This window comes from Ochotona princeps, chromosome X (genome assembly GCF_030435755.1).
Source record: "Ochotona princeps isolate mOchPri1 chromosome X, mOchPri1.hap1, whole genome shotgun sequence".
Taxonomy (NCBI): Eukaryota; Metazoa; Chordata; class Mammalia; order Lagomorpha; family Ochotonidae; genus Ochotona; species Ochotona princeps.
In genome coordinates, this window is record NC_080865.1 from 2656591 (window position 1) to 2682161 (window position 25571).

General features: G+C 40.5%; 1 protein-coding gene across 4 annotated transcripts in view; it reads right to left on the reverse strand.

Moving 5' to 3' along the window:
* Positions 1–253: 253 nt before the first annotated feature.
* Positions 254–25571, reverse strand: part of LOC101529495 (Scm polycomb group protein like 2) — a 49061-nt gene continuing 23743 nt past the window's right edge. For 3 of the 4 annotated variants that reach the window (XM_058658798.1, XM_058658801.1, XM_058658799.1), the window contains 8 exons: positions 19696–19913; positions 15917–16040; positions 12751–12954; positions 11596–11781; positions 6222–6338; positions 5465–5719; positions 3008–3159; positions 254–2001 (listed from right to left, as the gene is read on the reverse strand). In XM_058658798.1, the coding sequence (XP_058514781.1) occupies positions 1861–2001; positions 3008–3159; positions 5465–5719; positions 6222–6338; positions 11596–11781; positions 12751–12954; positions 15917–16040; positions 19696–19913 (1397 nt within the window). In that variant the 3' untranslated portion in view covers positions 254–1860. The remainder of the gene's footprint in view (positions 2002–3007; positions 3160–5464; positions 5720–6221; positions 6339–11595; positions 11782–12750; positions 12955–15916; positions 16041–19695; positions 19914–25571) is intronic. The other variant, XM_058658800.1, reaches the window with a different exon arrangement.

The window sequence follows — 25571 nt, forward strand, 5'->3', positions numbered from 1 at the left end:
GACCTATGCTACAACGCAAGCCCCTGGAGTTGTCTTCTGACAGGCCTCCCGAAGTCTCTTCCAATGCCCTAGGAAGAGATCCGTCCCCTACTGCTGGGAACTCTTTGTCAGGGAAACTGGGGCAGGTTTTAAAACTTCAAAATTTAGACATAAAAATCACAAACTCATTAGGGTGTCTCTTTATTCAAGTCTAACAAACTCAGACCTTCAGGTGAAGCGGTTAAGATAAATGAAAGAAAACCGGAGGCCTTGATAGAATGGCTGCAGTTATTTTATTATATCTTCAAATCTGAAAACTGAAAAACATAGTATTTGTACAAACACCTGAGGACTGCTCAGCTGGGCACAGCATCTTCATACAAAGAGTTTGAAAGACCAAGTTTAAGTAAGAACCAAGTGGTACAGCACATAGGGAATTACACACATGAATGATCCTCTAAAAATAGTTGCTCTCAGGTCTAACATGTGTTTGGTTTTCTAAAACTAAAATGCACAGTCTTGCCCCTGGTGAACACACTATTGGCCTTTGCAACAAATGGCTAATATTTTTATAACTGCTTCTGGTAGCTTATCAACATAACATCAACATTATACAGACTAGTAACAGTACACACGTAGCACCACTTCCCCTTGAAACTCCTAACTTAAACGGTAAAGCCTAAAACAGTAAGTCAGAATTAATGGCATCTTTCAAGTGAGGCAGACATATGGCTCAGAACTAAGCACATCGATCAGAAACATTGCATAGGACAGAGAATTTCCCTGTACGGAAACCAATCTACAGATCGGTTCCCATCCCCTGAAGAGTTAAGTTGAGAGGTACTGGTGATCACAAACAATTTGCACTTTCTGCTGTTTTTTTTTTTTTAACAAAATACAAGCATCTAATATATACATAGCTCATCATCACCTCTGTGGCAGTGCAAAGTGCCATATTAAACTCAAAGAGAAAAGATTTACTTGTGTGTATTCCTACAAGTATAGAACAATATATAAATATGGTAAAAGGTCTGTATGGGGAATAAACAATACAATAAAATATATATCTTTTATAAATTGGGACACAGGTATCTTCACATAGAAATATGAGAAATAAACGCCTACTTCCTGCCCAAGCATTTAAAAAATGGGGAGCTTTAAAATATGTATCTTTTGTTGGAAAAATGTAATCATACTCCAACCAAACTGCCCTTGTGGTATAAATACTTCCAACATAAAAGGATCATCCTTTCTATGCTATAACTTTAAAACTGGATCAAAACCTGGTAAGAATACTTATGGACATTTATAAGCTGGCTTATTTCCTTTATATATGAACAAAACACACGCAGGAATGATAACAGGAAGGAAAATAATATCTACGGCTAGTATCTTTCTAGAAATTGGTAGAACATGAACAGACACTGCAGAATCAGGTAGGGAAAACATGTGAGAACGAGATGATATTTATGGGCACATCTTTAAATTTTCTTCTGAGGAAAAATTCTCCTGAATTGTAATTACAGATGTTGCCAATCCCTGATATCCTACCCTTTGGGATTTAGCTGTTTGGTTCTAGACACAGACATGGAACAAAGGTAAAAGGTCTCTTCTGTTCACTGCGTGAAGCATATCTGTACAGCAAAAATAGTAAGGTAAAGGACAGACTGCCAGTCTGAATATGTTAATCCTAAGATGTTAAATAGTTCTTAAAGCAGTAAAAAACAACAACAAAAAAAAAACTTCTGTTAAAAATTGGACTGTTACCCTAATTTTTAATTCTGAGCAAATACTTTTATAGGAAATTTCTATGAAACAAAAACTTCACATTTTAAATTAAACATTTTAGCAATACTCCTGAGAATTATCTCAACTCTAAACTTAAGTATTTTTGTCACTGTATCTTCCTTCTCTCAGCTTATCAATGTAATAGCATAGCTTTAATGCTGGGCCCAGCTTCAACCCCATATATTTCATCATGACTTCACTCTTCAGTAATAACAGAGCCTTCCCATCGATTTCCTACAGAGAAAAGAATATCATAAACATTAATAATACTTTCCTATAGTGTTATGTTTATCATAACACGCATATTATAGATTTGCATGCTAGACATATTTTCTGAATGAGAGTCCTCAGAACTGTTAATCTAATTTGCAAGGTGAAATATCAATTCATAATTTTTAAATCTACTTCAAATTCTGAGAAAAGGGAACGTCAATATAGTATGTTTGGAAAAATGCTCTGGCTTTAACTAGCTTGTTGAATGAAATTATGACAAAAGGTCAAACGCTATGAATGGTAGAAAGCATTTCAGAGGGTCATTAGCTTTCTGGGAATAGCTGGGACTATATCAGCAGCTTTACAAACTGTACATGTGCTATGCAGTTAAGTGTCTACAGCTAGTTGGATGCTAAAACTAACTGATGATTTTCTCAACACACTGAAACGGCACCATCAGACAGACCACTAATTTGACTCGCTGAAACAACACCATGAAAATATCACTCAACAGTCACAAGGCATCCTCCTCTAAAAGTCCTTATTTCCCTAATTAACCAATTTATCTCACAGAAGCATTATTAGTTGGTATCCACTGAGCGCCTGGTTAAAAGCTGCGCTGGATTTTACACAACATTGGGTTTTCTGCATATACTATCAAGGAGGTCACCCCCTGGGAGCTCGTGGGCATCCCCCCTCCTGCGTCTGGTCTGAGGCTGGGCAGAGAGCCGGGAGGGTGGCTGCACCTGCCACCACACAAGGGTGGCCCAACTGGGAGTAACAAGGCTCATTGCTCGGCTCTTGAGAGCCTGAGGCTGGTTAGTGCAGGGACCACTTGAATGCCCGGTCACAGAACGGGCCAGGAACTCATCATCTAAGGGCCCGCCAATGGGCCAAACAACCTTTGTCTTTTATGGAAAGATCCCTCGATAGGATTTGTTCACTACGCAATTGAAGGATCTTTAGAAAAATCACTTGAACACTCGAAGACATTCTGACAGGAAAGCTGAGTCAAAAGATACATTACGTGTATCCTGAAGAGGTCAGTGATGGGAGCTGGTATTTGAGGATCTTTGGTTCTCATATATTGGATGACTTCATCCACAGACCACGTGGAAGGGTCCTTAGATAAGCCGTGTTTTGGGGTACTGGCATCTGGTACAGTTGTGGGACTTGCAGCTTCAATGGGAAGGAGAAAAAAAGACAAATCATACTTGACCTGGTTATTTCCCTGAAAGACATAGGAAATAACAGCTTCATTCTTGGAACTTTCTATTGCGTATACAAGTAGGCATTCAGGATTCTAACTGTAAGTGTAAGTGTAAGTGTAAGTAAGTAAGTAAGTAAGTAAGTGTAAGTCTATATTAAAAGATTGTAAAGAGAACCATGCAAGCGTGTCCTATCTGACCTTCCCCAAAGGACAAAATCTGCTTCAGGAAGTAATAAAACAGAATGAGCATTCAGTTTTCCATGTTCTTAAGTAAATATAACAAAACATGTTACTTGAATATAAGTAGGTTGGTCAAATCTAACTTACTCTTATTCCAATGATTTTTCTCAATCCCCCTCTTTGTCTCTTTCTTGGTCTGGATATGGTTAACTTCACTTACAATGGAAATTCTTGTAATATATAGCTTCGTAATTGCTTCAATCTGTACTCTCTAACCAATGAATTTCCATAACCTATTACCTTTCATAAACAAAGTAGTTATTTTTCCAAATCGCGCCCATGTATTCAACATAGATAGCTTTTGCATCACTTTCACTCTCTAGGCTATTATTGTTTATGGCTAAATACTTATCTGAATTTTGAAGAAATGATTTTCTTATGAGATAGGTCAAATACCCTTAATATTTTAGTTAATCCCTCTTTCATGTTTACTATTATACTATTGAGGCTCTGCTTGAAGGCTTATGTTGCTAAAGGAAAGGGAGCCATGAGAAAATCTCAGGGCTCAGAAATCAGCAGGTTTGGGCTATGCTGTTAAATAACTTGCACTTAAATATCTTTGCATTTTCACAAGTCTTCAATTACTGCACCAGAGTAACAGAGTCCCTCAAATCAGTGTGTGGTAACCAAAGGCAGTTTTATACTTCTCTAGGAATAAGCACTCGTCTAGCCATGGACCATCAACAAAAACATCATGGGTTCTTTGTGCCAATGAGCCAAAGTCATGGTCTTTGATGTCCTATCATCCAGGAACTGGGCATTTAAGGAACATATTGCATATTCAACCAAACATAGGGCAAAGAGAAAAAAACCACCACACATCCAAAAACAAAAAATAAAAACCAGAATATAAAAAGGCTCACAATAATTCTTCTTGTATAGATATCACAATTGTCTTTCCAGCATCACAACTTAGACATAAAATAATACCTATTTTACTGAATCATGCCCTCCTTCTACGTGTCAGAAGAAAAAACGTAAGGAAAAGAAATTTGCTAGATTGTATGAAGCTAGGTAGAAATCATGATGGTGCAGACCATCCTCCGCAAAGGAATTTTGATAATTTAGACAAAAATCATCTCCTTTTAACTCAACAACACTACATAAAATTGACGGGTGAGTAGCAAGCCTAATCATAGCTCTAACTTACATTTTTATGAATTTATCACCTCTCTCATCAATCTGGTATATTTTTGTTTTGAATAACATGTAACAAGTACTATGGAATACACTACATAAAACTATATAAAGAAATGATAGCTGTAGAAAAACATGTCACAGAGTACGTGCAGTAGTGTGGCTGCCCAGAGATAACATCAACAACGAAGGGCAGTGGGGTTACGTGATTCCTACCACCGTCACTCTTCATCCTTGCCACGATGCTTACCTGGAGAAAAAGCACAGAACACTTACTTGCACCCTCATTCTCTTAGATGCTCAATTCTTAAAAAGGTGATGTAGGCAGTAGCCATTTCTGCACTTGGCAAACTGTTCTGGCTCCTTCCGAGTGGCATCAAGATGCTGCCCTGGTTGTCATGCCAAGACTCTCTAGTGGGACTGGGGGAATGACAGAGGATGTGGAAATGATGTGAGGCCCTAACATAGGAGTCAAATACAGGCTAGAGCCCAGGCAGTTCTCCAGGGAGATCAAGCAAAGAGTACACCAGAAAGGAGACAAATGCTTCTTTCTAGTCCCGAGAGTCATGGCAGGCTTGTGAGTTCCAGCAGTACCCCAAAATGACAAGATATAACTTCTCAAGAACCACTAAAACAGAAAGTTGTTCAGTGACATGGTGGGTGATCCAGGTCCCTAGAGACAGTTTTGTGGATTCATGAGGACTAGAACAGTCATAATGGTTTGGCCCTGACAGTGCTGTAACAAGGGGAAGACATGCCTGCCACACTCGGGCAAGACTATCTCCCAAGTGATACAACCTCAGGGGCTGTTGGGCTTAGAAACTGCAAGGGAAAGACGCAGAAATTGGTTGCAAATCATTGTTTCTCCTGGGTGGTTGGAAGGGGTGTTTACTATACCTTCACTTTTCCTCTGCATCTGGATTTCATTCTCCTGGGAACTGCTTTTGGCGGAGGAGTTGTTCCCGACTGCTTGCGAACTCGACACATCTGGCACATTTTCAGACATCATCTTGCAGACTGCAGTACCAGTATGGGTAGAATCTCCACCCGCAGAAATCAGAGAATTTCCAGAAGTCAGTGAAGTGTCCACTCCTTTTTCTGGAGGCTCCTCCGCTCTGGACGTGTCACCTCCCTTGGTGGACAACAGCTCTTCTATAGGCAAAAGGACAAATGTGGTGCTCTTCAGCAGACTTACAGCTCAAGTACTTGGCAAGGAGGGGATCTCAGCTCCAACAGTTTGCCTAACTCGTGCCATACAAACCACAAATCTCTTAAAAGAAAGTACTTGACCATCCCCTCCTTGCCATTTGCACTAACTCATACTGTCCTGAAACCCAAATTCATTCTGTGACATCACCTATCAAGTTCATGGAAAATAGAATGAAAAGAGAAATAGTTTGGTCTAGTTGCTAAGATGCCTGCTGGACATCTTTGGGATTGCTCATATTGGCTCAGCTTAATCTGTTGCAGAACAATCTGGATTAGTTCCTTTTTTATTCTTATTTTCCATGTTACAGATTTGTAGGTAACTGCCACATTTATTTGGACAAATGCACCTCCCTACTCTCCACAATACAACCCCTCCCAAGAGCATACCCATGTGGTGACAGAGGAACTTTCCTTCTCAATCTGGGTACCAGTGAATGCTATTTACCTGAAGAGACATTGATGTTCATCACTGAACGCTTAGGAGACACGGGCACGATGTAAGGAATCGGTGACTGAGCACAACGTTTGATGGTATTCTTTCCATTCCTTTCTTCCTGTACTGCTTTAAAAAATATATACACTGCTTTAATTGATATTCTCGGGAATTTTTCAAGCCTCATTATGAAATACTCTTATTTCTGCTGAAATCATACTGAAGAGTTAAAAGCATTTCCAGGAATATGTTTAGGTTCCATTTATTCTGGTCTCACCAGATCTCTCTAACCATCCCAGAAAGCAGGAAGACAGCCCATTTTAATGTGTCTTCAAGGCACTAGGAAAATTGCACACATGAACAAAAGGAGACAAAAGGTAAGACAAGGTAAGGAGGGAATATGGCACAATGGACACTACTTTAACAATTCTGGCCTAAGGATACCCCTATGACAACTCTACCACTTACCGATCAATCAAATGCATTTCTACCTAAAGGATCAGTCTTTCAAAATGTGGCTCTGAAAGGAAAAACGGTTATCTAAAATCCTGGCCCCCAGAAGCACTTCAGACTTGGGAGCTTCATGCATTCTGGAATATTTGCACAGACATCACTGTTGAGGATCCCTAATCCAGAGATGCAAAATTAAAAACCTTTAAAAAAGCTGCCATAATCCTCAAATAGCTTTGAATCTTTTCAAAAATGTTTGCCTATTTGAAAGAGTTACAGGGGCAGAAAGGCAAAGACAGAGAGAGAAAGATCTACCATCTGCTAGTGCACTCCGCAGAAACCTGCAGAGTGGCCAGGCCGGAGCATCGAGCTTCTACTGAGGCTCCCACATGGGTGGCAGGAGCGCAAAGCCCTGGGCCAGCTGCTGCTGCTTCTGCCAGGCCACTGAGAGGGAGCTGGATAGGAAATGGGGCAGTTGTGACATGAACTCGAGCACCTGCAGGATGACAGTGTCGCGGGCACGACACCACAACACTGGTCCCAAAGTGGTAGATCTGTTTTTAAGCATTTCCTATTTACAGTTTTGGGTTAGGGTGTTTACCCTGTTCATCCCAAGTATCAACTAAGGTCTTAAAGGCATAGCATACATCTTCAAAGTCTGAAAATGGACCTCAAAAAGGAAAACAGTTTGTGTTAAGCAAGTGCCGATGTCAAACTTAATCGGTTTCACAATTCTGACTGAACCCCTCCCAACATCATATGATGAACAATCTTTACCAACCCAGTACTGACTGATAATCACAGCTCAGAAGAACTCTTAACACTTCAGTTCTAATGTGAATCATGGGCTACAAAACCAACAAGCAAAACAAATACATCAATCTTTTCCATGTATGTACACAGAGACACTCATACGTAGAAAAGTGGATTCTACAGATATCTGCTAACCTCAGAACCTTAGAAAGAACAGAAAAAGTATTCTTTATTTGTATTAATGCTTTCTGTAGGAAGATTTACAGAGCTGGTATATGGTCTAACATCTGGACTGAAACAGCAAAAAAGCTCATCCTTGAGCTGGGCTTCTGGATATGTGGCAAGTTGCGGCAAGAAAGTGTTCCAACTCAGAAAACAAGGGAAAATGAGATGGTTGACAAAGAAATGGAGCTCTTCATAGAGGGGCACTTCCCAGTGACGAATGAAAGACCTCTAAAAAATCCATTCTACACGAAAACACTGAGCACACGGCAAAAGCTGTTGTGCCTTTCAAAATTCGGGAAACTAAAGACTTTGCCAGAATCCATAGTGCATTTATTCAAGAAAAATGGCTGTAATTTAAAAGAAAAAAGTTAAATTCTGTGACATTTTAAACTTATTCTAATAAAAGCCCTTTAATTCCATTCTCACGTCAGTGTTCAGAGCCACAGCATACTATTACAGCGGACATGGAAAGGCACAGCCCAGCATCTCCGCTGAGCCACAGTGAGCTTGCTGCCCTGTGACATCCCAGCCCTAGGAACCTTGCACCATCTCATCCAGCTTGTAGCTCATGACAAGTCTTTCTCAGGGCTTGTCTTGATTTGACCTGAATCACAGCTTGTTTTGTGTGAATAATACTGTGCCCAGGATATTTGTTGAGGGGAAAAACGTGGCTATCGTTTAACTTTGCATTTGTCGGAGGCTGTACTACTAGCTGGAGCTAACAACGGGTTAATAAAAAACATGAAAGGCAACACAGCATAAAATGAGGTACCTATTTGGGAACTCTGATGAACACTGACGGATCCCCGGAGTCTAGAGGGTGATGTGCTTGCCCAGGAGTGAGGTGGAAAGGTTTTTGTCTTTCAAGCCTGCAGGAAGACCGACTTACAGTCTCTCCAGTTGAAGTTAGGAGCTGACACACGCAGACAAGCCCCCAGTAAGACTGACAGAAGTACCTTTTCTATGAAATCCTGTCAATTATTAGATTATCACTAAGTTAACTGAGCAGACTCCTGTGGCCACACGTGAGAAAGAATATAGAGTTTACAGAATTAGTCCAGAAAAGCCATTAAACAAAAGTACCAGCAACAAAGCAGCCCCCAGAGAGGGATAAGGTATCTGATCTCCGGAGTTGCCACAGTGTAGTATTTTTTAAATGTCCAGTTTCAACTAAGAAGTTATAGTCTAAGAAATAGAGAAGTATCAATCATACACAGAAAAAAAAATCAGTCAATAACACCTCCACTAAAGAAGCAGATGTCAGATTCACTGGACAAAGTCTTGAAATCAGCTACTATGATTGTGCTCAAAGAACTAAAACTTTGTGTGTAATGAACTAAAGGAAAACTAAAAATAAAAATCACTCAGCAAATAGGAACATTAACATAAAAAATAGAATAAACTAAATAGAAATTTAAAAGTTGAAAATACATAAATGAGGGACTGGTGGTGTGGCCTAGTGGCTAAAGTCCTCGCCTTGAAAGCTCTGGGATCCCATATGGACACCAGTTCTAATCCCGGCAGCCCCACTTCCCTTCCAGCTCCCTGCTTGTGGCCTGGGAAAGCAGTCGAGGACGGCCCAAAGCCTTGGGACCCTGCACCTGTGTGGGAGACCTGGAAGAGGCTCCTGGCATCGGATCTGCTCAGCACTGGCCATTGCGGCTGCTTGGGAAGTGAATCAACAGACGGAACATCTTCCTCTCTGTCTCATCTCCTCTCTGTATATCTGACTTTGCAATAAAAATAAATAAATCTTCTAAAAAAGAGATCAACTGAGATTACATAAGCTAAGGAACAGAAACAGGAAAGGAGGAGGAAAAATGAGCAGACTTGCCTGTGGGCCACCATCAAGCATACAAGATACTATAGACAGAATTTGTCTTTTAAGGAAAAAAGAGAAACAGAACAAATTATCCGGAGAAACAATGATCAATAGTTTCCCAAATATGATGAAAAATATTAGCTTGCACAAACAAAAAGCTCAACAGTTTCCAACTAGGATGAAAACACGAATTCCACACTTCCTAATTGGATTCCTACCTCACAACATAAACAAAAATCTACTCATAATGTATCACTGACCTAAATGGAAAAACTAAAATATAAAATTCTAAGGAGAAAATACAGGAGTAAATCTTTGTTAACCTGGATAAGCCAATGGTTCCTTATATGCGACATCAAAAGTGTAAGCAACTAAAAAAAATAGACAAATTTAACTTTACCAAAATTAAAACTTTTGGGCTTTAAGAATACCATCAAAGGTGCCAGTGCTGTGGTATAGTAGGATAAACCATGATCTGCAACATCAGCATCCTATGAACATGCTGGTTCAAGTCCTGGTTGCTCTGGTTCCAGTCCAGCTTCCTGTTAATGTACCTTGGAAGGCAGTGGACTATGACCCAAATACTTGGGACACTGAAACCTAGGTGGGGAAACCTGGACAGTGTTCTAGGCTCCTGGCTTTGTCTTGATGTAGCCCTGACCACTGCGAAATGTGGGGAAAACAGCTGATGGAAGACCTCTGGCTCCCTCTCTGTCATGCTGCCTTTCAAAAAAAAATAAAAGAATAAACACAAGAATAATAAATGACAGCATCAAGAAAGTTAAAAAGCCAATCCAAAGAAGGGATAAAATACCTGAAAGTCATATATCTAAACTCTATATAAAGCACTCTGATGAAATAATGACAAAAGAACCAAATTAAAAATGAGTGTAGGATTGGAACAGATAATCCTCCCAAGAGGCTATACAAATAGCCAAGAAGCATAAGCGAAGTTGCTCAACATCAGCCATTAGGGAAATCCAAATTGCACCACAGTGTGATACCAATTCATGCTCATCAGGATGGCTACAACCAAACAAACAGTAACTTCTTCAAATGAATAGAAGACATTGGAACCCTCTCAAACTGCTGATGAGAATATGAAAAGCACAGCCTTTGTCAATTTCTCACCAAATACAAAGTTACCACAACATTCAGCAATTCCACAACTAGATTTATACCGAAGAGAATTAAGAACATACATCCATAAAGAACTTGTACACAAATGTTCACAACAATATTCCTAATACCCCAAAAGTGGATACAATCCAAAAGTCTATCAATTGACACGTGGATAACCAAAACGTGAAATAGACACTCAATACAGTATTATTCAGCATAAAAAGGAATGAAGTACTGATACACACTACCAATAAGCTTCCAAATACTATGCTAGGGACCAGCACGATGGCTCATCTGGTTAATCCTCCACCTCAAAGCACCAGCATCCCATATTGGCGCCGGTTCTAATCCCGGCAGCTCCACTTCCCATCCAGCTCCCTGCTTGTGGCCTGGGAAAGCAGTCGAGGACGGACCAAAGCCTTGGGACCCTGCACCCACGTGGGAGACCCGGAAGAAGCTCCTGACAGGAACCTTCAGATGCGCTCAGTTCCAGCCTTGCAGCCATTTGGGGAGTGAACCAACGAATATAAGATCTTTCTCTCTGTATCTCCTTCTCCTCAAAAATCTGATCTGTTACAATAAAAATAAATACTTTAAAAAAGAAGCTCTGGCTTCAGATGGGCTCAGCTCCAGCCCTTTTGCCATTGGGAGTGAAGCAGTGGATGGAAGATCTTCCTCTCTGTCTCTCCTTCTCTCTATAAGTCTGCCTTTACAATTAAAATAAATCTTTTTAAAAATTATGCTAATTAAAACATGCCACACACAAAATGCTATATATTACATGATTCCATTACTATAAAATGTCCTAAATAGGTAAATACACAGAGACTAAAATTAGTTGAATAACTTCTACAGGCTGGGGTGGGGAGATTGGGGAATGACTTAAAATGGATGCAGTTTCACTCTGGAATGATGAAAACATTCTGGAATTTAAACAATTCTAAATTACATAGGATTCTCAAGTTAAGCATAAAATATAAAGCAGGAGTATAATATAAATATATTGTCTCCCACCTGATGTATTTGGATCATTTTTTGCAGGGCTAGGAGTATTACTACTCTTGTAACAGCTGAAAGGCTGGCTACTCAAAAGGTTGTCACACTCCATGCTGTGGCATAAATTCTCAAGAAAGCGGAGAGCAAATGAAGCACTGTTCACGGGAGGAAGCTGGATGGAATGAGTTTCCCCATCAAAGGAGGCTATTGGGGGAAAAAGCGATGTCAGAACCTTCCCTCAGAAAGATGAGAACTATAATGCTAACAAAAATTCAGATCCATTCAGGAAACACAGTCTGATTTGTGGTTTTTATAATTCATAAAAAATAAACTTGTGATAGTTTCTCTCATCCAGATACAACAGCACATACTGGTTTTAAGACAAACTTATCACTTAAAATAGTTACAAAGTAAACAACAGCAATAGAAATCCATTAATCTTCAATAACACTTCTTTTCATTCCAAATATTCCATGGGTACATGTTATGATAGCAAATCACAAACTCATGGAAACTATCAATTTTATTTTATCATTTAATTACTTAAGTCATATTTTTAGAGAATTTAGCAAATTTAAAATACATTATCAACCTATAGTAAGCTAAACATAGTATGTAAAAAAGGAAAAACCTACACATTTTTACCTAGTATTACTCTGACATCATTTATCTACTTTGAAAGTAAATTTTCTAAACCAGAATTAAAAGTCCATAAATGGGCACTGAGGCATACCAAGTAAAGCTATAGCCTGCAATACTGGGATCCTGGATGGATGCTGGTTTGAGTCCCAACTGCTCTACTTTCCATCCTGCTCCCTGCTAATGCACTTGGGAAGGCAGTGGAATCCAAGGGCTTGAGCCCCTGCACCCAAGCGGGAGACCTGGAAGGAGCTCCTGGCTTTGGCTTCGGCCCGGCCCAGCCCCAGCTTTTGCAGCCATTTGGGGAGTAGACAAGCAGATGGAAGATCTCTCCTTCTCTTTCTAACCCTGCTTTTCAAATAAACAAAATAAATTTTTAAAAATAAACAAAAGTCCATAAACATACAACTATTCTGTTATATCAACATAATAAATATCACAATACCATACTTAGTATAAATATTATAAACAATTCATGTACTATAAAATCCCAACCTTCTAAAAGATACTGAACAAATGACTAGATGAACATACCAGTTATCACTTCTCCTCCACGATTATCTGGCTTCAGGAATCCAAAAACAGTCTTAGACTGAATGGCACAGTCCACACAGGCCTGCACGGTTCGCCGCAGCACCACATTCACAGGGCCTGGACCAAAGTGGTCAGGCAGCTGCTGGATTTTCTTAGGATCCAGATGCGGACCAAAGTTTCCATGTTTGTTTATATAGACACAGACTTTAGGAAAAATGTACATATGAATATAAATGAGACTGATTAAAAGGAATTTTATGAAAATGCTTACATAACTATTACATCCCAGTGACCGCTTCACTCAAAAAGAATCAAAATATAATTATTATCAATGATCACGTCTCCTACATGAAAATATGTTGCTTAAGTATATTTTCATATGTGATACTTGCGGCATAGCTGGGAAAGCCACTGACTGACAGTGGCAGGCTCTATGGGTGCCAGTTCTCATTCTGACTGCTCCATTTCTGGTCCAGCTCCTGAATGGCCTGGGTAAAGTGCTAGAACGTGGTCCAAGAGTTTGAGCCCCTGTCATCCACATGGGAGACTTGGCTGAAACTCCTGGCTTTGGCGTGGCCCAGTACTGGCTGTTGCAGCCATTTGGGGAGTGACATGCTGGATGGCAGAACTCTTTCCCTCTCTGTAACTCTTTCACGATAAATAAAAATACTTTAAAAAAATTAAAATTTACTTTTAGAATTCTGTCCAATTGGATTATACATAAAACCACAGAAATTTTGGGAGCTTCACAAAAATAACTCTTCAGGGCCTGGCGCTGTGGCCTAACAGCTAAAGTCTCCACCTTGAACGCGCTGGGATCCCATACGGATGCTCGTTCGAATCCCAGCAGCCCCACATCCCATCCAGCTCCCTGCTTGTGGCCTGGGAAAGCAGTCGAGGACGGCCCAAAGCCTTGGGACTCTGTACCCGTGTGGGAGACCTGGAGGAGTTTCCTGGCTCCTGGCTTCAGATCAGCACAGCACCAGCCGTTGCACTCAGTTGGGGAGTGAATCATCGGACGGAAGACCTTCCTCTCTGTCTCTCCTCTTCTCTGTATATATCTGACTTTGCAATAAAAAAATAACTCTTTAAACTCTTCATACACTCCCAAATAAAGTGGTACAAAGATAGGTGAATATTTTTACTTTTTAATTATACACACAGTGTAATAATTTCCATGCATAACTGGTCATCTTGGAAAATTTGGATTTGGACTGAATTTCTCTTAAATCAGCAATGGTGTATCTTAACTGCTAAAGAAAAAAATAAAGTAAGTTCTTATGACACAAATTTCTTTCATTAAATTTAAGAAAATAGGACTGTTCCTTGGACTCAACACAAGCGATGCTAAACAAGTATTTCAACATTTTTCCTTTTTTGTGTAACAGAGGTTAAATATCTCTCACCCCAAATTCCTGGAATCAGAATTTTTGGAGTATCTGTACCTTGGTGATAGGATTCAAGCCTAAACCCAAAATTCATCTATATTTCACATAAACCTTACACACAAAGTCTGAAGGTAATTTTACACAGTTTTACTGTACTTGTGTTTTGGATATAACCCATCATATGAAGTCAAAGTGGAATTTTCTGCTTGTAGCATCAGGCTGATGCTCAAAAATTTTGGATTTTGAGGCATTTCAGATTTTGAGATTAGGGATGCCTAACAATCTGTATTCATTCATTCACCTAGTCTCTCCCATTAACGGATTAACAACCAGAATTGACTGGGATGATACTCTGCTGGCTCTGTCTTCAGACCAGAGAGGGTATACCTAAGAAGCCGTTGAACTTGACTGGACGGTAGGATGCTGGACTCTATGTTTGGTATACGCTTGCAATGGGGGAATCTCAACTGAACTTGAGCTGTGGTTATGCAACAAGGTGGAGGAATCCACCATGGTGGGAGGGTTTGGGGAGGGGTGGGAGAACCCAAGTATCTATGTAACTGTGTCACATAATACAATGTAATTAATGAAGTTAAATAATAAATAATTAAAAAAAAAAACAAAAAAAGAAAAAAAATGAGAATAAACTATAAAAAACACTTCATTTAAAAAAAAACTTAATTTCTAGTGAAAAAAGAAAAATGGGGGGGAAGTTCAGAGAATAGAAAAGTACAAGGTAGATAATGAAGGACTGAAGATAGGAAGCAATAAAGCGGGTTTAAAAAAAACAGGAAAAGAGAAGAAAATATAAAGGAGATGATAAAAGGTATTAATTTGTCTAGGTTTGTGCCATTTCAAAGTTTTCATAGCAGGGAGCAATGCGACGGCTGTATGTTAGGGCTGTTACTGTGGGGTAGATTAAGTTGTTGCCTATGATGTCAGCACCACAGCTTCTCTGCTTCTGATCCAGCTCCCAGCTAATGTGACTGGGAAAGCAGTGGAAGATGCTCCAAGTCCTCGGGCCCCTGCACCTGTACAGGAAACCCAAAGCTCCTGGCTCACTCCTGGCTCCAGCCTGGCCCAGCCCTAGCCTTTGCAGCCATTTGGGGAGCGAACCAGCAGATGGATGATCTGTATGCATGTGTGTGCATCTCTCTTCTTTCTGAATTCTATCTTTCAAATACATAAATAATTTTTTTTAAGTCTATGCCTCTGACAGAGAGAAAACAAGACAGGAGACACTGGGAAAGATCTTCCATTGGCTGGTTCACTCCTCAAATGCCCACAACAGCTAGGGCTGGGCAAGCTGAAGACAGGAGCTAAGAACTGCACCCTAGTCCCCCAAATGGGTAGCAGGGGCCCAATTACTTGGGCCCTTTCAACGCATAAAATACTTTAGGATATTGAATTTTCAAGCTTCTAATGAGGCTAAACCTACAAGGGCTCTTTAGAAAACTCATGGAAAATGCATATTATTTTAAAATATGCATATTATTTTAAAATATGCATAAATTCAAAACTTTTTACATCAAAATAAGTTTATATTTCATTTTCTATAACCTGTCTGAAATACCCTCATATTTACACAGAATGTTCTTCCCTAACATCAAACTGATCAATCAGCATTACAAAACACTTTAAATATGAAAAGTGCTAAAAGAAGTGTTTGCTATCATCATCCTTATCTCCCCTCTCTTAATTCCAGGACATCAAAGAACTGAAAATAATACAGAATAAAGACTGACAATTTTATACTTTAAAAAAAAATACTAGTATACCTGTAGACATCACTATTTTAGATGCCTTAGGGGAGACATTCTTATCAAGTGCCTTGTTACTTTCTCTGATCAGCGTAGTTAAAGAAGTTGCAGATGTAGAACACAACACAGGAATAATTTTTTCCTGAAAAAAAAAGAAGAAAATGTAAGTATACGTTTTTAAGAATCTCCTAGATAACAATTCAGAAAATTAGAAAATTAGATGCAGTCTTGGTTCACAGCATTTTCAGTTGTCAGAAATCTTCAGTGTTGGAATTCCTGTGTGAGTCATGAGCTGTAGTACTTTCTAAATCGAGTTTTCAGAGGCACACAAGCTATCCAGGCCAGGAAAGCAGAAACTGAGAAGCTGAGATTCCTTCCTCTCCCACCTACTCCAACCCAGCACACCTTAGGTAGATGATTTCATCCTGTAAAACTCGATTTAGTTTTTGAGTTGCCATATAAGACAACTTCTTTCATGGCACTAAAGCAAAGACTAGGGGCTGATATGGTAGTATATCATGCTAATCCTCCACCTGCGGTGCTGGCATCCCATACTGGGTGCCAGTCCTAGTCCCAGGTGCTCCATTTCTGATCCAGCTCCCTGCTAATGGCCTCGGAAGGCAGCAGAAAATGGCTTAAGGGCCTGGATCCCTGCACCTACATAGAACACCTGGAGGAGGCTCTAGGCTCCTGGTTTTGGATTGACAGCTCCAGCCATTGTGGCCATTTGGGGCGTCAACCAGCAAATGGAAAATCTGCCTTTCAAATAAAAATAAATAAATGATTTTTTAAAAAGACATAATTCTACTCTAATCTGGTCCCAAAGGTTTTTGATGAGACATGCCAGCATCCCATATGGGCACCAGTTAAGGTACAGTTCAAGTTTCAGCTGTTCTACTTCTTATCCAGCTCCACGCCACCCACGTGGTGGACCTGGGTGAAATTCCAGGTACCCGATTTTGGCCTGGCACAGCCTTGGCCACTGCAGCTATTAATCAGAGGATAAAAAATCTGTCTCTCCCTAGCTGTAACTCGGCGTTTCAAATAAACAAAGATATTTTTTCTTTTAATCTTGTTTCATTGCATGTGCTTCTTCATTTGTTATCTGTGTTTCTAAGATTTATGTATTTGAAAGGCAGAGACACAGAAAGAGGGAGAGAGAAATTTTACATCTGCTGGTTCACTCCCCAAATGGCTAGAAACACCATTGGCTTTTCCACATGGATGGAAGGCGCCCATGTACCTAGAACCAGCATTCACGGTGGGATGCCAGTGTTGTAGGCAGTGGCCTAACATACTACACCATAGCACCAGTTCCTACTTCTCCATTTTAAAATTAACACCTTATAATTTGCATTTTGTTTCTGGTTTAACAGTTTAATAATGCCTCATTTTAGACTTCTTTGTGTTCATTCTGCTCATTTTTGTTTGAATACTCTGTGCTTGTATATTTCTATCTGGGAAAATTTGAGAAATCATTTCTTCAAGTATTTTTTCTGCCCCAATCTTTCTTTGCCTACTGTGACTCCAATTATATATATGGTTGACCTCCGAAATCATCTAAAGGTGTCTGGAACACTGCTCATTTTCTTAATCTTTTTTTCGTTATTAATCTTAGTCCTTTACATTAGGTAGTTTCTATTCTGTCCTCCAGTTAATTGCCTTTTTCCTCTCTCCTCTCTAGCCAGTTCTAGTTAATTTTATCCAGCAAAATGTCTTACTTCATATATTGTATTTTTCAACTTCTGAATCGCCATTTGGTACCTTTTCATCATTCCTCTTTCTCTGCTAAGATGATATATTCTTTTTTCGATCATGGCAAGTGTGTGTGTATGTACAAGTAATAGTTCATTGAGGAACTCTATGAATAGCCACTTTAAACTTTTGTTTCTTGGGCCTGGGGCAATAGCCTAGCAGCTAAAGTACTCACCTTGAACACGCTGGGATCCCATATGGGCACAGGTTCTAATCCGAAGGCCCTGCTTCCCATCCAGCTCCCTGCTTGTGGCCTGGGAGGGCAGTTGATGATGGCCCAAAGCCTTGGGACACTACACCCAAGTGATAGACCCGGAAGAGGCTCTGGGCTCCTAGCTTCGGATCGACTCAGCTCTGGTCATTGCAGCCGCTTGGGGAGTGAACCAGCGGACGTAAGAGCTTCCTCTCTGTCTCTCCTCTTCTCTGTATGTCTGACTTTCCAATAAAAATAAAATAAAAATCTTCAAAAAAAATTGTTTCCTAGTTCCAACATATGGATCATACTGGAAGTTTTAACCATTTGATTTTCTTTTTGATTTAAGAATGTGCTTCATTTTACTATGTCTTTGTATTTGGGTCATTTTGGAGTACATCCTAAACATTGCAGATGTTAATTAGTACAGATTCTAGATTCCACTTTTTTCAAATGAATGTTAAAAAGCTGGTATTTATCTTGGTTGGACTTGAACTTTAAATTCTCATCCTGGACGTAACTGTAGCCTCAATTTCAATCTTTTGTTTTAACTGTGTTGGCCTGTGTTCTACATATACTTGGAACAAGGGTCTATTAGAGATATTGGTATTGGGAGATGGTTTGAAGATCTATTCTCCAATTCTTTCCTTTCTAAGATTCTTCCATTTTCTTTACTAATCAGTTTTCATGGATTCCATTTTTTTTTTGTCTCCTTGGGCCAGACAAAACTATGGTTTTTGGGTTTGTTTTGTTTTTTGTTTTTTTTGTTTGTTTGTTTTTAAAGATTTATTTTATTTTTATTACAAAGTCAGATATACTGAGAGGAGGAGAGATAGAGAGGAAGTGGAGCTGCCAGGATTAGAACCAGCGCCCATATGGGATCAAGGCAAGGACCTTAGCCACTAGGCCATGCTGCCAAGCCCTTTGGGTTTGTTTTCTTCTTCCACCAATACCCCTGTTGTCAGCATGCTAAAAACCCACAATAATGGAAACTCACTTTGGAGAACAGCTCTTCCTTCTAGTGTGTTTACCTCCGACTCACTCTGCTATTTTCAGGCAGCTGCTTTTGCTATTATTTCCAGGCTTCAGAGCTGTTCTCCTTAAAGGAGTCGAACAGCATATACCTCTAGCATTACTGTCTTATTACACTGACCCATTCCACTCTTCATCCCATTTACTTCAGTATGATTCAGGTACAGTAAAATTCACTTCACATTGACTTTTTCAAAAGATTTTTTTGGTTTTTTTTGGAAAGTCAGATATACATAGAGGAGGAGAGACAGACAGGAAGGTCTTCCGTCCGATGATTCACTCCCCAACTGAGCGCAACGGCTGGTGCTGTGCTGATCTGAAGCCAGGAGCCAGGAAACTCCTCCAGGTCTCCCATACGGGTACAGAGTCCCAAGGCTTTGGGCCATCCTTGACTGCTTTCCCAGGCCACAAGCAGGGAGCTGGATGGGAAGTGGAGCTGCTGGGACTAGAACTGGCACCCATATGGGATCCCAGCGCGTTTAAGATGAGGACTTTAGCTGCTAGGCCACCACACTGGGCCCCACATTGACTTTTTAAAGATACTAAATTTTTAGTGAACTAGCCTAAATGCAAATATGCCCATACAGTTCTCCCACAGTAGCTTTGAAGATGTAGATCACTTTAAACTCTTGAGTTTACCTAAGGAAAAAAAAATTAGCAATCTCTTAATAGCTATGTGAGGCCTTAAAGAGTCTTATTCATTCTTAATACATCCCAAAGGAGCCTCATCACACTCTTCATAATCCCTGAAGTCTATGTTAGAAATAGTAAGGCACCAGAGACTCTACAATACAAATTAGCAGGAGATATCACTAACCTTTTTTCCTGAGCTTACACTTTTTTTCTTTGGTGTGGTATTTTTAGCAGAACTACTCTTCTTGGGAGTTGAAGTACTTGTAGCTGATTTAGTTCGACCTGATTTCTTAGCTTGCCGTGATGGTGACCCTGAGTCAGAGCTCTGAGAAGATGGCAATGAGCACACAGCTGCTTTGGAGGGCGAAGACTGTGCTTTTGCTATATTCCTTACAATAGGAACTAAGACACAACAAAATAAATGACATAATTAAGGCATTGTCTTGTTATGACAAGAAGTTTCTTTCTCAAACCATTCCCAAATATTATTCATTGAAAATCACCTAAAACAAGGGCAATATTTAAGATAAAGTTTCAGGTATTTTTGATTTCATGTTATCAGGAAATAACCTAATTATGCAGAAAAACAAAGAGGGTTTTATTTGAAGAATGGGTAAGTTTGACTTATAGTGAAAAGTTCTAGCAATTTAACTTTTAGCTACTTCTCATATTTCTCCTTAGCACAGGAAAGTGTTCACTTTAGAAAACACTATCCAATATGTCGCATTTAGGAATCACCTTGCATATCAGTATAACACATAGAGAAAAACAAAACAAAGTGTTCCTGTTGTATCTTGCAGAGGCCAAAGGAATCCCCTGGTTCCTGGTTTGTCTTACTGAAAAATAAAAAGTATATATCGATATTGATATAGATATAGAGAGACAGAGACAGAGACAGAACGACAGAACGACAGAGAGAGACCCAGCAAAGCAGATAGTGTAGTAATGAGAAAGTACTTTCCGTTCCATCAGTCTCCTCCCCAAATGACCACAAAAGCTGAAGCCAGCACTCAATCCAGAGCTTCCATGGAGGTGAAGGAAGCTGGCCACATGAGTCCTCCCCACTGTCTCCCACCGCCCTCAGGAAGCAGGAATCAGAAGCTGAAGCCAAGGACCAAACCCAGATACCCCAATATGGGCTTGTATGTGTCTTAACTGGCATCTTAACTGTTGGACTAAACTCCTGCCCCTAAATTAAATATATAATTTAAGCCTCAAATATATTATATGAGGGTATTTCAAAAAAGTTTATTAAGAAATGGAATTAAAAGATTAGGCTTTTTGGATCCAGCATTGTGGCAGTGGGTAAAGTTGCCAGCTCTGACATCGGCTTCCCATACAGGCACCGGTTTGAGTCCTAGCTGCTCCACTTCAGATCCAACTCCCGGCTCATGGCCTAGGAAAAGTGAACCAACAGACAGAATATCTTTCTCTCTGTCTCCCCTTTTCTCTGTAAATCTGACTTTCCAATAAAAAAATCATTTTTTAAAAAATTAGTTGATATAAAGCATGTGCTTTAAAGGAGGAGGAGCGGGGGAAGGAACTAGGGGACTGCTAAAGTACTTCGCATATTGTCTATAGGCTGTAGAGACACTGACCATCAGTCACCTGCTCAAGCTTTCTTTCCTCCTGCCTTCAGAGAATAAGCAGAGTCAAAGAACGTGGTGAAAGCAGACCACGGGGAATTGGAGTGCCTTTGGAGGCCGAGAACTCTGGGGTCAACCACCCCCATTCGGGACTAGGGAGAGGAGCTTTCTCTGGTCCTTGCCTGGTTCCGACTTTGGATCCCCACTTTGGGTCCCCACCCTCTCTCGTAATGACCATCAGGATCACTCCAGAAACCCCTCAAAACAAACAAATAAACAAACAAACTAGAATAGATAGAGAACAACAAGGAAAGCTTAGAAACACACAGGAAACGGTCAGCAGGGATGCACTTAGAACTCACTGGGTGGGTCACAAAGATTAGTTACTCCTCACTGGGGTATTGAAGATTTCTCTGCACACCCCTCCTAAAACTGTTCACCTAAACTGTTGACATACATCTTGTTAGAGTTATAGAGTTAGACTACCCGAAAAACATCCAGGTTCAGCAAAATCATGCTTCAACACTATAAACTGCTAAATACTAAAATTAAAATAGACACGAGACAGCTGAATAGTAATCTATAGCCATTTTAAGGTGTATAGAAACCAGTTGTATATAAACTAATAATTGAAATGTCAATGTAGAAGTCACAGGATGTGGTTCAGAACTTGCATTCTTTTTTTATTCTTTTTCTATTTTAACATATTGGTTATTCAATACCATGTCAACTAATTCCATAACGATATAAATTGTTACTGATGTTATGCTGGGGCTTTTAATTGAACGTGATGATACTCTGTCGGCTCTACCTTCAGACCAGAGATGGTCTCCCCAAGAAACCGTTGAACTTATCTGGACAATAAGATGCTGGACTTTATGCTTGGTAGATGCTTCCAATGAAAGAATCTCAACTGAATTTGAACTGTGGTAATGCAACAAGGTGGAGGAATCCACCATGGGGATGGGTGGGTGGGGGGAATCCCAGTGCTTATAAAACTGTGTCACATAATGCAATGTAATCAATAAAAATAAAAATTTAAAAAAAGAATGTGGCGAGACACTAGAACACATGCAAAACATAACTGCCAGTGCATTGTCTCTATAGATACTTATCCCCGCTGGATTACAGATCCTAAAAATCCAAAGTGTTTTAATAGGTCCAAGAGAACTTGTCAAAATATATTACAGAAGCGGGCCCGGCGGCGTGGCCTAGCAGCTAAAGTCCGCACCTTGAAAGCCCCGGGATCCCATATGGGCGCCGGTTCTAATCCCGGCAGCTCCACTTCCCATCCAGCTCCCTGCTTGTGGCCTGGGAGAGCAGTCGAGGACGGCCCAAAGCTTTGGGACACTGCACCCGTGTGGGAGACCCGGAAGAGGTTCCTGGTTCCCGGCATCGGATCGGCGCAACACCGGCCCGTTGTGGCTCACTTGGGGAGTGAAACATCGGATGGAAGATCTTCCTCTCTGTCTCTAAAATCTTTATTCATTTTATTACAGCCAGATATACACAGAGGAGGAAGCTCCTGGCTCTGGATCAGCTCAGCTCTGGCTTTTGTAGCCACACAGGGAGTGAACCAGCAGATGAAGATCTTTGTCTCTCCTTCTCTCTGTATATCTTTCCGATAAAAATAAATAAATCTTTTTAAAACATGAAGTATTCATTTTAAGATACATTTAAATGTACCTTAGAGTCAAAGGCTGAATGGCTCTACTACAGAGTTCAACAAATGAAATTTTTAAAAAGTTCAACAAATAAAGAGTAAGACCATAGTCCACCAAGAAAATAGATAAGAGGTATAAACAATAGTCAAATGAAAACATATTCATCTGAAAGGTTACCGAAAGCTGGCTAGGCCATGGAACTGTCAGAATGTGGGGCTTCACTGTCCTGGTTCTCCTAGTTCTCAGGATTCCCCTCCTTCACTTCCCTGTGGATTAGAAGGATCTCTCCATACTTTGGAGATCCTGGCAACTTCATCTACTCCAAAACTAAAGAAGTTCCTGCCTGCTCTCCTCGTTGATCTGAGTGGTTACAACCACCTGAAAAACTGTTCACTGTCTGGCGGCAATGGACTTGGTGCACAGAGCCGATAATCACATGTGTGGACTGATGGTCAATAGCCGAAGTTTATTAGCAGCATCAGACTTTTAAAGACTGAGAGTCACCTAGGCATCAGGGAGGAGGGTTTGAGAAATTTACATATAGACTATGGGAGTTCCTATGAGCCTGTCTATAATCCTCCCTTGCTGGGAGGTATCTCTGTTTTGTCCTATAGATCCAATCAATTATCTTATAGATAGATGTCCAATCAATTCTCCTCTTACAAAGAATTAGGCTACCTGAGGATACTTCACACCAGTTTGAGTCATTCATTTATAATGAATTGTGCAAGAATCAAGTGAAATAGAACAGATTTATTAATGTCTCACAAACTATATGAATTCAAATTCTAATTTACACAGCCCATTTTAAAAGCATTTAAGTACCTTGGGGCCAACACAATAGCACAACTAGCTAATCCTTCCCCTTCAAGCACCAGAATCCCATATGGGTACCAGTTTGTGTCCTGGCAGTTCCACTTCCCATCCAGCTCCCTGCTTGTGGCCTGGGAAAGCAACAGAGGATCGTCCAAAGCATAGAGATCCTACCCCTATAAGGCCTGGAAAAATCTCCTGGTTTTGGCTGGCTTAAGCTCCAGCTGTTGCAGCCACTTGGAGAGTGAAACATCGGATGGAAGATCTTTCTCTCTGGATCCTTGTCTGTGTAAATCTGCCTTTCTTTTTTTCTTTTTTTTTTAAAGATTTATTCATTTTTATTACAGCCAGATATACACAGAGGAGGAGAGACAGAGAGGAAGATCTTCCGTCCGATGATTCACTCCCCAAGTGAGCCACAACAGGCCGATGAGCGCCAATCCGATGCCGGGAACCAGGAACCTCTTCCGGGTCTCCCACACGGGTGCAGGGTCCCAATGCATTGGGCCGTCCTCAACTGCTTTCCCAGGCCACAAGCAGGGAGCTGGATGGGAAGTGGAGCCGCTGGGATTAGAACCGGTGCCCATATGGGATCCCGGGGCTTTCAAGGCGAGGACTTTAGCTGCTAGGCCACGCCACCGGGCCCAAATCTGCCTTTCTAATAAGAATAAATAAGTCTTTAAAAAAAGATTTTCCTTTTGTCTTTGGAGAAACCCCTTTGAAGTAAACCTTTAAAAGGTGCTTTCTCCACCATTAAGAGGGGTCTTTTTTCCACTTTTCCTCCTGCCACTATGGCAGGGGTAAGGGTCCTTTCTATCTCAGAGCCTCCTCCCGTCACTAGGACAGGACTCTCCTTTCTCAGCTTTTCTAATAAATCTTCCTTTAAAAGCTAAAAGAAAAAAAGTATTAGAATACCTTTAAAACAAAGTAGGGATGCTTTACAATATAACTATTTTTTAAATAGTATCTTATAATATTAGAAAAAATTAATATGGGGCAAATTTTTAAATAAACTTTTTTTAATTATTATTTTTATTTGAAAGGCAGGGTTATAGAGAGAAGAAGGAAAATGAAGCAAGACCTTTGAACCGCTGGTTAATTCCCCAAATGGAGCAACAGCCGGAGCTAAGCCAATCTGAAACCAGGAGCCAAGAGCTTCTTTTGGGTCTCCCATGTCAGTGCAGGGTCCCAAGGCTTTGGGCCGTCCTCGACTGCTTTCCCAGGCCACAAACAGGGAGCTGGGTGGGAAGGTGAGCAGCCAGGATATGAACTGGCACCCATATGGGATCTTGGCACATGCAAAGTGAGGACTTTAGCCACTAGGTTACTATACTATGCTTGGGTCCTTACTACGCACAAGGGAGACAAGGCCTGGGATGTTGGCTCCCAGCTTTGGCCAGGGATGCCTCAGCCACTGTGGGCATTTGAGGAGTGAGCCGGTAGACAAGAAAACCCACTCTCTCTCTCTCAATTACTCACAAACATATATAAAAAAAAACCACTTCAACATACGAGTCAATGATGGCTTTCACACAGCCAAAATTTTTTACTAATACAGATTTTCATCAATACTATCTATTGAATATAGAGCCAAAATAATGTAACATACATTTATAACAGTGTTTTTTAAAAAGATTTATTTTATTTTTATTGGAAAGGCAGATATACAGAGAAGAGACAGAGAGGAAGATCCTCCATCTGTTGATTCACTCCCCGAGTGACCACAATGGCCAGTGCTGTGCCGATCCAGACCCAGGAGCCAGGAAACTCCTCCAGGCCTCCCAGGCAGGTGCAGGGTCCCAAGACTTTGGGCCATCCTTGACTTCCCCCACCCTAGGCCACAAGCAGGGAGCTGGACGGGAAGTGGAGCTGCCGGAATTAGAATTGGCGTCCATATGGTATCCCGGCACGTTCAAGGAGAGGACTTTAGGTGCTAGGCCACCGCGCTGGGGCCACATTTATAACAGTTCTTATGCCTAACCTTTTTAAGATCATCT